This window comes from Erythrolamprus reginae, chromosome Z (assembly GCF_031021105.1).
Source record: "Erythrolamprus reginae isolate rEryReg1 chromosome Z, rEryReg1.hap1, whole genome shotgun sequence".
NCBI lineage: Eukaryota > Metazoa > Chordata > Lepidosauria > Squamata > Dipsadidae > Erythrolamprus > Erythrolamprus reginae.
Window position 1 is genome coordinate 71,397,846 of NC_091963.1, and position 16,730 is coordinate 71,414,575.

At 46.0% G+C, this 16,730-nt stretch overlaps 1 protein-coding gene across 5 annotated transcripts in view; it reads right to left on the bottom strand.

The window, feature by feature from the left end:
* AVL9 (AVL9 cell migration associated) overlaps positions 1-16,730 on the bottom strand; it is a 204,781-nt gene that overhangs the window by 102,526 nt on the left and 85,525 nt on the right. Inside the window, exon 1 of one of the 5 annotated variants that reach the window (XM_070726318.1) lies at positions 7,454-7,516. The exons of the other annotated variants lie outside the window; for them this stretch is intronic. Within the exon in view, the coding sequence (XP_070582419.1) occupies positions 7,454-7,469 (16 nt within the window). The 5' untranslated portion in view covers positions 7,470-7,516. Of the gene's footprint in view, positions 1-7,453; positions 7,517-16,730 lie in introns of those variants that run through there. 5 annotated transcript variants of the gene reach the window in all.

Sequence of the window (16,730 nt, forward strand, 5' to 3'; positions counted from 1 at the left end):
TGCTACCGCACCGACCGATAAGGTCCCACATAGTTGGCCTTCTCCAGGTCCCATCGACTAAACAATGCCGTTTGGCGAGCCCCAGGGGAAGAGCCTTCTCTGTGGCGGCCCCGGCCCTCTGGAACCAACTCCCCCCGGAGATTAGAACTTCCCCCACCATCCCTGTCTTTTGTAAACTACTCAAGACTCATTTATACCGCCAGGCATGGGGGAGTTGAGATAGCTCTTCCCCCTAGGCCATTACAAGCTATGCATGGTATGTTTGTGTGTATATTTGGTTTTATAATAGGGGTTTTTAGTTGTTTTTTATTATTGGATTGTACATGTTGTGTTTATTATTGTTGTTAGCCGTCCCAAGTCTGCGTCCCGAGTCTGCGTCCCGAGTCTGCGGAGGGGGGCGGCATACAAATCCAATAAATAATAATAATAATAATAATAATTATTATTATTATTTTAAAAAATCAAATAAATAAATAAATATAATCTTGCCTAGAAGGGAGGAGAGGAGAATGATAGGCACTCTTCTAGAAGTTTATCTGAGTGATAAGTTTCCCTAATACTGTCTATCCTGCCTTGAGATAAGGAGACAATTGCCTGAAGACAATCTATGTTAGTTCCCCGATGGCGGAGAACCATTGAGGGACTATTTTCAATTCAATTTTATTTGATTAGTCAATTGACCAAATCAAAGCAAAAATAGTGACTACATCGGTCATCATAAAACTGTGACTCATCATAAACACTATACAGCAGTGTAAACTGGTTAAAATACAATAAAATTAGATAAAATAAATGAGTTGGAATACAGTATTATAAGCTAAAATTAAGTAGTAAAACATGAACATATAACTCATGCAAAGGTTTAGGTTAAAACAATTGTAAGATACTGGTATAAAAATATTCTTAAGTGAATTCATCTCCTTTGCATGCCACCCCAATATGTTCTATAAAATGTGTTCTCATCTGGACAGCCCTGACTATAAATGTAACAGTTCTAGAAACTACATATATATTTGTACCCCACAGAAAGTAAGATAGTTGTTTATTACAGTTCCAATGTGTGATTTTTTTCAAGTAGGGACAGTAAATACTGAGATCTTACTGAGAAGTATAATTTACAATTAAGTAGGACATGCACAATGTCTTCTATTTCTGGTGCATCGCAGATGCATGTTCTCTCAAAATATGGTACTTGATGGAATCGTCCATATTTAACCATAAAATCTAACTGCTCAAATCTTGCTCTAGTGAGAGCTGTTCTATGGTATAGGGTCAAACCCGTTGTCAGGTATTTTTCTAGTTGAAAGGATATTTTGTTCTTGGCTAGCCATTTCAGTGACCTGCACTTAGCAAGTGCCTCAATATCAGTTTGTGTATTAATATCTAAGACTCTTTGTTTAAATATCGCCTTGGCCTGATGTCTGGCTGAAAGCAGGTGTTGTATTGAGAAGCCGAAATGTAGGGTAGTTTGAGAAAGTTGATTGATCCATGAAGTGGGTTGAAGTGTGCCCATCTGTTCTTCTAAGCACATTTTGGTAGTCTATCAGGTTCCATAGGGAGAAACTGTGGATGGAATGAATGCCAGTTTCAGCTCTTACTGCTGCTGCAGGTGTATTTCTATTGATCCCCAAGACAGTTCTTAGAAAATATGCTTGGTTTTGTTTCAGTGCTGCGGCCTTTAACAGGCCCCACAATTCAGCACCATATGTTAACACAGGTGTGGTTTTTGCTTTATAGACCTTTAGAATGGGAAGCAGCAAGCTTGGGTGATTATAACTAAGTAGTTTAATTAACATTTTAGAGTTTGCTATGGCCTTCATAGAACTTTGTTTAAAATGATTGGCCCAGGGCCCTGTATCAGTAAAAACCACCCCTAAATATGTGAATCTATCTATTTGTTCTATAAGCTCCCCATCTTGATACCAGTTATATTTAGTTCGCCTTTTCCCCAAAACCACCACTTTGGATTTGTGCTTATTAATATTCAATATTAATATTCAAGAATGTGCCATCAAAACCTTATCATCAGCATATAGAAGGATGTTAATATGTCTATTGAGGATCTTTGGCATATGAAAGTCCGTGGAATGGAGAAATTCTGGTATGTCGTTAACATAAACAACATTGGGGCCAAGATGCATCCTTGTCTGACTCCTTTGTAGGTGAGGATGCTCTGAGTAAGAGAGCCACTGACTCCAGTACGGACTTTCAGACATGTGTTTGTATAGAGGGCCTTTATCAGATATAGTAATCTAGGTTACATGTTTAACTTGGGCAGCTTCTTCCATAAGATATCTCTGTTTATAGAGTCAAATGCTGCACTGAGGTCTATAAAGAAGTAAACAGATGTTTGTATATTTGGTTGTATATTTGGTAATAAGATGATGTAATACAAAGCAGTTATCTATTGTAGAATGTTCGTGTCTGAACCCGGCCTGTTCTTCCACAATTATATTTTTCTCAATTACCCAGTCCTCTATTTTCCTCAAGAGATGTTTTGCATACATCTTAGCTGTTATATCAATCAGGCTTATGGGTCTATAGTTTTTAGGATCTTCCTTGTCTCCTTTTTTATATATGGGAACTACAATGGAAAGTTCCCATCCTGCTGGAATGTGGCTGATGTTTATGTACATAAACAAACCTGCCAGTAGTGGAACTCACCAGTCACTGTGTGTCTTAAAAAGTTCAGGAGGCAGGAAGTCTTCATCTGGTGCCTTACTGGGTTTCAGTGACTGTATAATGTGTTTAATTTCTGTCACTGTAACTGATCGCCAGGTGGAAAGATTATCAAGGATCCAGGGCTCAGTCATCATCTTTCCTGAGTTATCTTGCTCAGGGGTGGCAAATAAGGTAGTATTGAAATCCTCCCAAATTGAGGCTGAGATGGGAATATCAAGTAGGAGCTTGCACTCCTTCAGCAAGCCAGATGCAAGGTTCCAAAATATGGCTGGATTGGGCCCTTTTGCTGACTTTTCAAGCTTAGACCAGACTGTGGCTGTATAGTGAGCTTTCTTATTAGCTATTAATTTCTTGTAGTTGCGTCTGAGTGTTAACATCTTTGCATGATTACTTGGTGTGGGATTTCTTTGGACTGAACGCATGACTACTCTTAGTGTCTTTTTTGAACGAGAACATTCAAGATCGTACCAATGTGATCTTACGGACTGTCGATTCCTGACTGGCAAGTTTTCTATTAAAAAGTTTCATAGTGTGCTACACAAGTTGGCATGCCTGATAAAGATTCTGTTTGGGTCTTGAGTGGGTGTAGCAACCATTTCCACCCAGGATTGGGCCCTCTCCAAGTTCATAAAGCTAGAAATTGCCTTTGTATCCACCTTGCACCATTTAAGCCTCCTGGCTTGCCTCACTTCAAGGTTGAAAAGTAGCTTCTTATCATGTGCTGTAGGTGGTCTTAAATCAGATTTGACATAAAAATTAACTGCAATCGGTTGATGATCGCTATCTTCCCTAGTATAGACTTGAATATCTGAAAAGAAGTTTGTTTTATCCGTTGAGACACATATATAATCCAAGACACTGCTAGCCTTCCCAGGGTGGAAGGTAAAGGGATATATAAAGCAACTGCTTTTGCCTCCTAGTATGTGAAGATTACATGTATATGTCAAGGAGATCAGGTTGGTGCCCGCCGTGTTCCTTTTAGAGTTTCTGGGGTGCCAAGAAGGATCCTTTGTCAAATAGGTCTCTGGTATAATGCCCAAGTGTACATAGTCTTGCAAGGAGGCACCCAACCTAGCGTTAAAATCTCCCAACAGGATTACAATGGCTTTGTGATGTCTTATATTTATCTCCACAATTGTCTTTTCTAGTTGCACCCAGATGTTGGGGGAGAAACATGGGGACGAAGATGGGGGTAAATATGCATTTAGCAACACTACTTCAGTTGATTTGTATTTAAATTGAATAGCTTGAAAGTAGTAGGGGTCTTCTCTAAGGGACAATTGGTGCCTTTGCTAGCCCATCTCTGCCTTGGCAAATACGCATAATCCCCCAGAGGCCTGCCCTTTTGACTTAAATTTCTGCGTGGGTATAAACCAGCATCTAAAGCCTGTTAACTGGGCTTCTTCGTCACTGGTTGTTAACCATGTCTCTTGGAGTGCTATAATGTCAAACTTGGAGAGGAACTCCAATAGGTCTCCATCTGACATGCTATTCTTCCAACCGGATATATTCCATGATAATATCCGAATAGAACTTCCTTATTTTTTATCTGGAGGGGTGATTAACATTGTGCTGGGGTTTATAGTTGAACAATGTGGCTCATGTAGTCAATCTGCAGGTAAGATAAGGTCCAGCATTCCTTCAGTGTCTAAAAAGGCACATTGATTAAAATTTGGTCTTCCTTTACTGTTCTCTTGCTGCTAAATGAGGTCAGATACATTGTGTAGTGGCTTATATGTAGAGTAGCGTACAATTGGCGGCTGTTGTTTCTTGTCTGCATCTGTATCGAGAGAGGTTATCTCAGCCCTGGGTAGCAATCTGCATCCTGCCTCAGAGGCTGTCTTTAACATAATTTCCTTTGATTCCTGAAGCAGAGGTTTGCCTGGGTCGTTGGAAGGGACACCAATTTTTAAGTGAGCTAAGCTACAGGTGTACATCTCGTATTCCTGTTGTAGCCCACTCGCAGACTCTGATTTTGAGTCCCAGGGTATTGAGCAATCAGAGCCTTCCTCTTGTCTGCCAGCAGTATCCAACATAGTCTGCATGTCTGAATTCATCTTAGCAAGGGAAGGGACACTAATGCCAGCAGGATCTTTCTCAAAACAGTTGCAATTACCTGGAGTAGTTGGTAAAACTAAGTCAATTAGTGGATTGGCTGTATTTTGTGTTGCCACTAGGGTCTCTCTCAGGGCATCTAATCTTTTAATAATGTCAGTTTGTTCCAAATCTATCAAGGTACTAAAGATTTTAGTCAGGTTTCCTTCCAATGGGTCCTCTGTGCCTAGACCAACAACTCTCAAGGGCATAGCTGATAAAATATCCTTCTGATTGTCTGGAGTTGAGTTGTCTCTTTTATTCTTTAAAGTGACAGTGCTCTCTGGGCTTGTTTGGTTTAGGAGTGGGCTGAGTTCCTCCGAATGGAACACACGTTTTGGGAGAATTGAAAAAAGATGCAGAAAGGGTCTCATTCCAAACAGCATACTAGAGATTGTGGGCTGCCTAAAGGTGAGTAAAATTTGCCTACAATCTCTTCTGGGTGGGAGCCATTCAGCATTCTCCAGGTCAATCAACCTCCTTTCTCAACGAAGTAACTGACTTTGGGATAGGATGATTTCTCTTTTTGCTCCCCAGCGTCCTCTGTTTATACTATTGTTTAATATTTGCAGGGTGATTTGCTTAGGTTGTAAAAACCATCCTTCCTTATCCTTGAATACCTTCCTTCCTTATCTGCGTAACCCCTAGGCACTTTCTTCTCATCCTTAACCACCTGTGTGGTCTGCTGTCTCTGCTCATTGTTGATTTTCAATAAGCTTCACAAGGGCCTCTTTTAACATCTACTTTTGTTTTAACTGTGGTCAGCAACTCAAAAATAGAGAGTACAGTTTGTGCTGTTAGCAGGCTTTGTCTCAATAAAAAGTCAGTTATATTTTCATTTTTTAAGTTTATCAAGCTTGGCTTCTCATCTCCCTCTTTCAAAAGCTCTGCAGCTGCTGAGCAAAGGGCAGGAATCTGTTCAGATGTGGAGGAGGGGACGTCTTCCTCTGTAGAAGAAGAGAGATCTATGAGTTGTTGACTTCCGATCTCTGCTTGTTTACCCCACTCTAGTGCCTCCTGTTTTTCCGAATAATTGAAAGATATTAAGTTACTCACAGGGAGTGGCTGTCTGCTTCTCAGATAGCTGTCGACTTTCTGCTGTTTCATGGGCTTCGGTGATTCTTATATTGCAGAGTGTGCACGTCGCCTCCTCTTGCTTTTTTCCATGTTGGTTAGTTGCGAGAATCTCCGGTGCTTAGCTCTCCTTTTCTCTGTCTTGCTTCTTGGTCTTTTTTTCCGTGTAATTTATAATAAAACTAAGAGGAACTTCTGCAAACGCACTCCACCCATTACAGATTTTAAAAAGTTAAAAAATGAGTTAAAAGTATAAAATATTTTGTTAAATGTTCAAATGTTCAAATATAAAAATAGAATTAAAAAATAAAAAATAAATTAAAATTTAAAATATAAATGAGTTAAAAATAAAGCCTATTTATTTTTGGAGGAGCTCTTTAGAGCCAGTGCTCCCTATCCTCCATCTTAGCTCCACCCCCACCCCCACTCTTTAAATATGGGTTAAATAAGGTCCAGGAGGGGTGTTTTTAATAGGAAAGTGAACACAAGAACAAGGGGACACAATCTGAAGTTAGTTGGGGGAAAGATCAAAAGCAACATGAGAAAATATTATTTTACTGAAAGAGTAGTAGAACATTGGAACAAACTTCCAGCAGATGAGGTTGATAAATCCACAGTAACTGAATTTAAACATGCCTGGGATAAACATATATCCATCCTAAGATAAAGTACAGAAAATAGTATAAGGGCAGACTAGATGGATCATAAGGTCTTTTTCTGCTGTCAGTCTTCTATGTTCTATGTTTTCCTAGGTGGGACTAGAGCCCATTGAGGGAATAAGGGAATTTTTGGAAAGGTTAATGGAGAAGTCATGGCACTGAAGAAGATCCGTGGTGGTATGGAGATAAGGCAAAGTGTGTTCTTAGAAAGGAGCTTGCACCAGATGTCATCCAGGTAACACTGAATGTGTATGAGGAGAGACTTGATATGGGACCCTAGAATCTTTGTAAATATTCTAGGAGCAGAGGAAAACCGAAAAAGTATGACCCTGTATTAGAAGTGGGATCCTCTAAATGCAAATCTAAGAAACTGTGGAATTTGCGGATGGGGATGTGAAGGTATGCCTCCGTTAAATCTAAGGAGACCATAAAGTCACCTATGTATAGTGAAGCCAGGGTATATGCAAGTGAATGCATCTTAAATTTTCTATATTTGATAAATGGATTCAATCTTTGCAAATCTAAAATGACTCTCCATCCCCCTGAGGCCTTGGGGACCATGAATAGAATAAAACCCCAGACCTCTTTGGTTCACAGGAACCCTTTGAATTGCTCTAATGGAGATGAGGTGATTGATTACCTCCTTGATGAGAGCAAGAGATTTATGGTTCCAGGACACTGTACAGGTTAAAAAATGGTTGGGGGAAGGAGACAAGAATTCTAGGGAGAGGCCTCTTTGGATGGTAGAGAGAATCCAGGGGTCTGAATAAGTTTGTTGCCAAGCTGGGGGGGGGGGAAGCAAGGTATCCTCCAATGGGAATATTAGGGGAGTTACCACCTGGAACGTTTAAAGGATTTGGAAGATTGGTTACCTCTCTGTCCCCTGTTGTTTCTGCCCCTGGAGCCCCTATCAGATTGAGATTGGGAGCATGGGGTATACTGACCTGTAGTTCTTGGCATGGTGTACTTGGGATCTGGCTGACAAAAGGAACGTCGAATGGAAGGATTGAATCTACTGGTTGCTTTCTTGATGGTAGGCCCAAGGATCTATCTGAGGTTTCCGTGAGCAGCAGATCTAGCAGCTCTCTGAAAAAACTTTGCGTTGAAGTGGGCCAATGGCTAATTGCCACTTTTGGTGTACACCAGCTTGCCAAGGCTTGAGCCAATGTAGTCTCCAGGTGATGGTCAATGCTGCAATGGACCTTACCAATAAATGTGATGTTTGTAGTGTGGCAGCCGCCACATACTGGGCCAAGGCAAACAGTTTATTGATGTCCTATTGACCTGAGGTCATCTGGAGGGATCTTATGTTGGATTTGTTGTAACCAGACTAACATTGCTCTGGCAAAAAAAAGATGCTGAAGAGGCTACTTTAATGCCCACGCATCAGCTTGATGGCTTTTCTTCAGCATCTGTTCAAACCTGCAGTCTTTGGCCTTCATCACTTCTTCAGCCTCTCCAGGCATAGCAGCAGATGAATGGAGTGGCTTGATGGGTTGGTCCACCTTGGAAAGTGTGACGAGGTCCTCATAAATGTCAAAATTGGAAGCGCCATTTCCGCCCCTGTCCCGGTTAAAAGTGGCGTTCCCCATGACAGCGTACTAGGACCTACTCTATTTATTCTCTACATCAACAACCTATGCGATTATATCACAAGCAACTGTGTTCTTTTCGCCGACGATGTAAAACTTTTCAACACCACGGACAACACATCTACTCTCCAAAAAGACCTCGACTTTGTCTCACATTGGTCTAGCACATGGCAACTTCAAATATCAACCAGCAAATGTTCTACCCTCCACATCGGCAAAAAGAATCCTAACTTCATATATAAACTGAATAAACAAAATCTCACAGCCAACCCCCCCTCAGTAAAAGACCTTGGAATACTAATATCAAATGATCTAAGTGCCAAAGCCCACTGCAACAATATCACCAAAAAGGCTTTTAGAGTTGTTAACCTGATCCTACGCAGCTTCTGCTCTGGCAATCTCACGCTACTCACCAGAGCCTACAAAACTTTTGCCAGACCCATCCTTGAATACAGTTCATCTGTCTGGAACCCATACCACATCTCGGACATCAACACCCTTGAAAATGTCCAAAGATACTTCACCAGAAGAGCCCTTCACTCCTCCACTCGAAACAGAATACCCTACGAAAGCAGACTATCAATCCTAGGTCTAGAAAGCTTAGAACTACGTCGCCTAAAACACGATCTAAGTATTGCCCACAAGATCATATGCTGCAACGTTCTACCAGTCAATGACTATTTCAGCTTCAATCGCAACAACACAAGAGCACGCAACAGATTCAAACTTAATATTAACCGCTCCAAACTTGACTGTAAAAAATTTGACTTCAGCAACCGAGTTGTCAAAGCGTGGAACTCATTACCTGACTCAGTAGTGTCAACCCCTAACCCCAAACATTTTTCCCTTAGACCAGTGGTCCCCAAACTACGGCCCGCGGGCCACATGCGGCCCACTGAGGCCATTTATCCGGCCCGCCAGTGATTGACAAGAGCACAGGGAAAAGACAGAGAGAAAGAAAGAAAAGGGAAAGAGAGGGAGGAAAGGAGAAGTGGAGAGGAATGAAGGAGGGAAGGAAGGAAAGAAGGAGAAATGGAGGGAACAAGGTAGAAAGGAAGGAAGGAAGGATGGAAGGAAGGAAGATAGGAAGGAAGAATGAAATGGAGAGACAGAGGAAGGAAGGACTGTTTTTTGGGGAGGGTAAATTTTTCTCTCAGCATACATTCAAACAACACAGTGTACCATCTAATTTTCCATGAATAAAATGTGATATTTTGTTAGTAACTAATATCAATCATCCAAAAAGTTGCAAAAGGTTTTTTTTCTAATTTTGTCATCCAGTTACATTCATTTTCTTTTAATTAAATTCCCTCCTTAATGTTCCTTCAAAAAGTGCAACACCAATTATATTTCTAACTTATTAACCATTATGCCAAAGTGCTTCCTTCTTTCTTTATACATTTTTCATAAGCCAAGAAAACCTTGTATAGCCAATCAGATGTTAACAAAAGAAAATTAAAAACAAAACATAAACATATATGAATTTCGGATCTTTCCCTCCTCTAAATAGTACGTTCCCATTTTGTTTTTTACTTTAAAACAAGGTATGTGCAGTGTGCATAGGGATTTGTTCATAGTTTTTTTTATATAGTCCGGCCCTCCAACAGTCCGAGGGACAGTGAAATGGCCCCCTGTGTAAAAAGTTTGGGGACCCCTGCCTTAGACTATCCACGATTGACCTCTCCAGGTTCCTTAGAGGTCAGTAAGGGGCGTGCATAAGTGCACCAGTGTGCCTTCCGTCCCCTGTCCAATTGTCTCTCCTTATCTCATTTATCCTTTCTTCCTTTCAAATGTGTTCACCTATACTTTTATATCTTTTCTTCTATTCTTTTCTTTACTTATATTATTACATATCTTTCTCTTCAATGTGCATTATGTATTGGACAAAATAAATAAATAAATAAACAAAAATAAATAAATAGGAGGTCACCACCTTGAAGAGTTTCTTGTCTTTAGATGAAGGAGCTGGTCCTGGAAGGGACCACTGCTTCAGGAGTGCCTCACAGAAGAGGTGTGGCATGGGTATAACCTCTGTGTCCTGCTGTTCTTCTAAGAAGGGACAAGTATCTTGTTCCTTGTCTTGAGAGTTGGTCTCTTTTGGTTTCTCCGGATGTAGTCTAGTAGCTAACTGGACTTTGTGAAAGAGTGATTTGAATAGATGAGATAGAAAATGGAGGAAGAGGCAGATGCCTTTTGAGGAACTTCTTCGTCTTCAGACAACCCTTGGTAGGTGTTGTATATACTCCTGGTCAGTTGGAAGATGTTGAAGAGTCTGCAGATTCTGATACAGATAGTGTTTATGAATTAGTGGCAGGTCCTGCGTTACAGGTGTCAGAACAGGTGGGAGTCCAGCCACAGGACGTTGCTATGAGCCTAGACTCCAGTGAAGAAGAGACAGATAATAGATGGTTAAATCCGCATTTCAGGCAGGTGCAGAGACCAGAGAATAAGTGTTAGGGAAGAAATATTAAGGGGAGGAACGGGTTAATTACTTAATGTCTATTCAATGTCTCAACCTTAAGCAGCCTTAAAAGATTTTATTGACAAGAACCTCGCCAGAGGGTTCATCCAACCCTCCTCTTCACCGCTCTCCGCCCCAGTACTTTTTGTCAAAAAGAAAACCGGAGACCTCAGATTCTGCTGTGATTATCGTAAACTCAATTCCATTACCATTCGCAACCGCTACCCTCTGTTCTGTCTGGCTAACTCCGGAAGCCAATACCAACCCAAAAAGAGAAGCCAGACACACCGGTAAAAGGCAAAGGCACTTTATAAAATTCAAGAAAAACACAGGTAACAGAAAATGTCCTTACAAACAGGAAAATGCTGTATCTTCAAATGTATCCACGAAAGCAAAAGTCCATGCAGCAATACAGGATTCTTGCTGCCAAGCCGAGGCTGTAGATAGCAGACCTACACCTCCCACGGGTCTTCCAAACTGCTGGGCCACAAGCCAGGAACAGAGACGCCGAGAACAAAGCAGGACACCGTAACTCCAAACTGATAACACTCCACATGCCTTCAAGGGCTTGCCTGCCTTTTAAACCCTGCTAAGCCCCCTCCTCTTCGCTGTCATCCTCCTCCGGGCATGGAGCCAGCAGAGACACAGCCGGTCCCTGAGCAGCCTCAGGTGGAACCACAACACCATCCCCCCTCGGAAGGCCCCTCCCCACCGGCCAGCGGAGAGGACGTGGTTTCCGGGGAAACCGGGCGTGAAAATCCCGAAGAAGGTCAGGAGCGTCCAGCAACGTGGCTTCCACCCAGGAGCAATCATCAGGGTCCCCCTCCACCCATTGCACCTTGTACTGGAAACAAGCGTCCACCAAACGGGAATCCAGAATGGCATGCACCATGGCATCAGGGAAGTGGTCACGAACACACGGGGCAGGAAACACGGGAACGTTGGGACGGAGCGGACAATCGGGAGGGACAGGGACTAACAGGGAATGGTGAAACACAGGGTGGACCCGCAAGTTGGCCGGCAAGGTGAGCCGGTAGGCCACCGGGTTGATAACCTTTTCGATGGGAAAAGGGCCCAGGAACCGGGGATCTAACTTGTGCCTAGGTAATTCAGAGGCTATGTATTTCATGGACAGCCACACCTGATCCCCCACCACCAAGAGGGGGTACATCCCATCTGGAGCGGTCACCCACCCTCTTATAGTCCTCCTTGGCCTTATTGAGGTACCTTTTCACCATCTCGTGGACCGCCTGTAGCTCCGAGAGAAAGTCCTCTGCAGCAGGCACCGGGGAATCTAGGAAGGTAAAGGGAAAGAAGCGAGGATGGAAGCCATAATTTGCAAAAAAGGGTGTGAGTCGGGTCGAGGAGTGGCGGGAGTTGTTAAAAGCAAACTCCGCTACAGGGAGGAACCGGGACCAATCAGACTGGCGATCCGCCACTACACACCGCAGGTATTGCTCCAGTATCCCTATGACCTTTTCGGTGCCTCCATCGGTCTGGGGGTGCTGCGTCGATGCGAGGTGCACGGACACATTCAGGGCCGACATCAATTCTCGCCAGAACCGGGCTGTGAATTGGGTTCCCCTGTCAGAGACCACCCGATCCGGGAGCCCATGCAACCGGAAAACGTGGCTGATAAACATTTGGGCCGTGAGTTGGGCAGTGGGCACCCTAGTGCAAGGTACAAAATGAACCATCTTGGTGAGCATATCCATCACCACGACTGCCGTGAAGCGAGCAGAGGAAGGCAAATGGGTCACGAAGTCAATGGACACGACACCCCAGGGTCTCTCGGGCGTGGGCAAAGGTTGCAGTAATCCTGGCGAGGCTCCAGTCAACCCCTTGGCCGTACGACACTGGACACAGGTGGCCACATAGGAACGCACATCGTCTTGGATGCATGGCCACCAGAATGTCCGAGTGACCAGCTCTAATGTTTTGAAGAGGCCAAAATGCCCCGCCACTGGACAGTCATGACACTGGGCCTGCGGGAACATACAGCTGCCCCCGGTACCGGAGCAGACCGTCTTGGAACGTCCATGGGGAATTGGGTGTTAACTCCCGCACCCTCTGCGCTACGAACCCATCCCCTCGCTGCATCTCCCGTAAACGGCGACGCAAGTCCACGGGGTCCTGGGTCGCAGCCAAAGCTGCAGGGGGAAGGATCATCTGCAGAGGAGCCGGCTCCTTTGGGTGAGTGTACTCCAGCTTGCGAGACAACGCGTCCGCGCGAGGGTTCTGGGTGCTGGGAGTGTACCTGATGCGGAAATTGAACCACGCGAAAAAGAAGGACCAGCGGATCTGTCTCTGGTTCAATTTCTGAGCTGTCTGGAGATACTCGAGGTTCCAGTGGTCCGTCCGTACTTCAATCTGATGACGGGCACCCTCCAGGTAATGCCGCCAATGCTCAAAGGCGGTCTTCACCACTAAGAGTTCCTTCTCCCAAATTGTATAGTTTCTCTCCGAGGGGGACAATTTGCAGGAGAAGTAGGCACACGGAAACAGAATGTCACCGGGTGGATGGGCTTGGAGGAGCACTGCACCAACCACTACGTCCGAGGCGTCTGTTTCCATCACAAACGTCTGAGCGGGATCAGGATGGTGCAGGAGCGGTTCAGCCATGAACACTCATTTCAGGGCATCAAAAGCCCGCTGTTCTGCCTCCCCCCAACCAAACGGGACTTGTTTTTGTAACAACCGAGTCAAGGGCGTGGTTAACGTGGCATACCCCGGAATAAAAGTACGATAGTAGTTCGCAAACCCCAAGAGACGTTGTACGTCTTTAACCCGGCGTGGAGGTTGCCAAGACTGAAGCGCGGCCACTTTGCCCGGGTCCATGGAAATGCCACCTGGAGATAAAATGTGCCCGAGGAATTCGACGGTGGTCTGGAAGAATTGGCACTTCTCCAGCTTGGCATACAAATACTGCTCCCGTAACTGGAGCAGGACCCGGCGCAAATGGCCCAAGTGCATGGCATGGGTCAGGGAATACAGTATACCAAAATGTCATCAAGGTAAATCACAACAAAATGGTCCAACATGTCCTGAAACACATCGTTCATCAGATGCTGAAATACGGCCGGGGCATTGGTGAGGCCAAAGGGCATCACGGTGTATTCAAAGTGGCTGTAAAGAGTGCCGAAGGCTGCCTTCCACTCATTCCCAGCCCGCATCCGAACCAAATTGTACGCACTGTGCAAATCAATTTTTGTGAACACCGTTGCCGTCCGCAACCGGTCCATGAGTTCAGGGATCAAGGGCAAGGGGTACCTATTCTGCACCGTGATGGTGTTAAGGCACCGATAGTCACAGCAGAGGCGAAGATCGCCCGTTTTCTTCTTCATGAACAGAACAGGAGCAGACAAGGGGGACTTGGACGGCCGAATAAAACCCTTGGCCAGATTCTTCTCAATAAACTCCTTGAGAGCCACAAGCTCCGGCTCTGACATGGAGTACAAACGACCAGCCGGGAGCTTGGCGTCAGGGATCAAGTCTATGGCGCAGTCGTACGACCTATGTGGTGGTAGCCGATCTGCCTCCTTCTCATTGAAAACATTGGCGAACTCCGCGAGGCAACGGGGTAACTGGATCCCGGGAACAACTGTGCCATGGGTTGCGCATACATGTCGGTGGTGGTCCACACACTGCAAACTGGAGAAAGTTACAAGGTTCTGGGACCACACCACATGCGGGTCATGCGCGCGCAGCCATGACAACCCCAGCACGAGGGGAAAATGAAGCCCCTTGGTGACATAGAACTGTAGGGCCTCCTCATGAGTTCCGATGCACATCCGCACCGGCAGGGTCTGGAAATGGATGGGACCAGCCAACAACACCCGCCCATTAATGGTCTCAACAGTTAACGGAGGGATGACAGGACAAAGGGGCAAGGAATGGCGTTGGGCAAAGGCTTCGTCCAGGAAATTCGTCATCGCCCCCAATCCACGAGGGCCAACGCTGGATAAGTCCGAGTCCGTTGAGCAATATGCAGGGTCACAGAGAGCACCAGGTGTCGAAACGGTCCAGAGTCGGGAGAAAGTGGGATCCCTGCCCGACCTAGGGTTGCCACCAAGCCGGGCCCCCCTCGTTTCCCGACCGCTCCGGCAACTGAGGACGTCCAGACGAAGGCCCCGCCATCAGAGAGTCCATGACAGGGACAGTGACACAAGGGGTTGTCTCCTGGAACTGAACGGGGGAAGCCACTGGAAGCACAGGAGTTGGAGGGTACTGGAACAGCGGCAGCCACCGTGCTCCGCCTCTTGTGGGGACAAACCACAGCAAAATGTACCGGGCCCCCGCAATAGAAACACAACCCGGATGCCTGCCGATGCCCCCGTTCCTCCAGGGTCTGGCGGGGTCGGGCGTAACTCACGTCCATCAGGCGTGGAGGCAGTGCTGGTTGAAAACGTCAGGGCGCAGGGGCCGGAGTCGGGGTTTGTACGGTCGACAACCTCCGCCGCGGAACAGGTGTCGGCGGGATGCCTGACGCACGGGGGTTGGACCGTCCCACTCGACGGACTTCCCTGGCCAACAGCCTGGCCTCTATTGCCAGGCAATGCCGCTCCAAAGTGTCCAGAGTGCCGGGCAGCACCTCATGCACCAGCTCATCCAACATAGTGTCCGATAATCCATCCTGAAAGGCCTCAAGCAGGGCAGCCTCATTCCATTGGACCTGCCCAGCCAGGGACCGAAAGTCAGCCATGTAGTCCGCCAGGGGGCGCGAACCCTGGCGCAGTTGCTTCAGAGCCCGCGTGGCCGTCTGCTCTTGCACCGGGTCCGCGAATTGGTGACGCAGCTGGTCACAGAAAGCAGCAAAGTTCTGGAGTAGAGGGTCATCTCGAGCCAGGTAAGGTGCCACCCACGACGCTGCAGGGCCAGCCAACAAGCTACAAAGAAACGCCACCTTGTGGTCATCTCCAGGAAAGTGCACAATCTGGGCGTTTATGAACAGCTGCACTTGCTCAGGAACGCAGAAAATAGCTGCTGGTCCCCCCAGAACTTCTCTGGCATCGCCACGAAACATTTCCTCCTCGGCAAAGGCGCTGGAGGAGGTACCACGGGTGGCGCCTGGGGTGGGGTCGGCTGGTGGGACAAATCCTCCACCTGGCGTTGTAACACCAGGACCGTCTGAGTCAACTGCGCAACTCATCAAACACAGCCTGCATGTCAGCTGCAGAAACTGCCATGGTGGAAGGCAAAAACAGGAACCCAAAAAGCAAAAATGCAGCAGGGAGCAGGAAGAAAAAACAAACAAACCACCCCCAAACTGTGAACCAGGTGTGTCTGGTGGTTGGTGGAGTGTTATACTGTTCTGTCTGGGTCACTCCGGAAGCCAATACCAACCCAAAAAGAGAAGCCAGACACACCGGTAAAAGGCAAAGGCAGTTTATAAAATTCAAGAAAAAAACAGGTAACAGAAAATGTCCTTACAAACAGGAAAATGCTGTATCTTCAAATGTATCCATGAAAGCAAAAGTCCATGCAGCAATACAGGATTCTTGCTGCCAAGCCGAGGCTGTAGATAGCAGACCTACACCTCCCATGGGTCTTCCAAACTGCTGGGCCACAAGCCAGGAACAGAGACGCCGAGAACAAAGCAGGACACCGTAACTCCAAACTGATAACACTCCACATGGCTTCAAGGGCTTGCCTGCCTTTTAAACCCGGCTAAGGAGGACCACATCCATGCCCAGCTGTTCCTAATTCAGTGCTGATAATACCTCTTTAATTGCTCCTTTCTTTGATCTGAACGTCTCCTGCGCATGTCAATGACAGCTTGTGCTTCATCACTTAATGACTCCAAGCTACTGGCTGGGGAGAGCCCCCCCCCCCCCGGGGCTCTCATGCTGTTCTCCTTCATCCCATTCCTGACTTTCCTCTCCCCCGTCCGACTGTTCAGCCCCCTCCTCTTCGCTGTCATCCTCCTCCGGGCATGGAGCCAGCAGAGACACAGCTGGTCCCTGAGCAGTCTCAGGCGGAACCACAACACCCTCTACCTTTAATCTCTGAACTCATGGACCACCTCCGTACAGCAACAATTTTCACCAAAATCAACTTAGGAGTTGCCTACAACCTCATTCGTATTCATCAAGGCGATCAATGGAAGACAGCCTTCGCCTCCCACTACGGCCATTTTGAATTCACTGTCATGCCTTTTGGACTTACCAA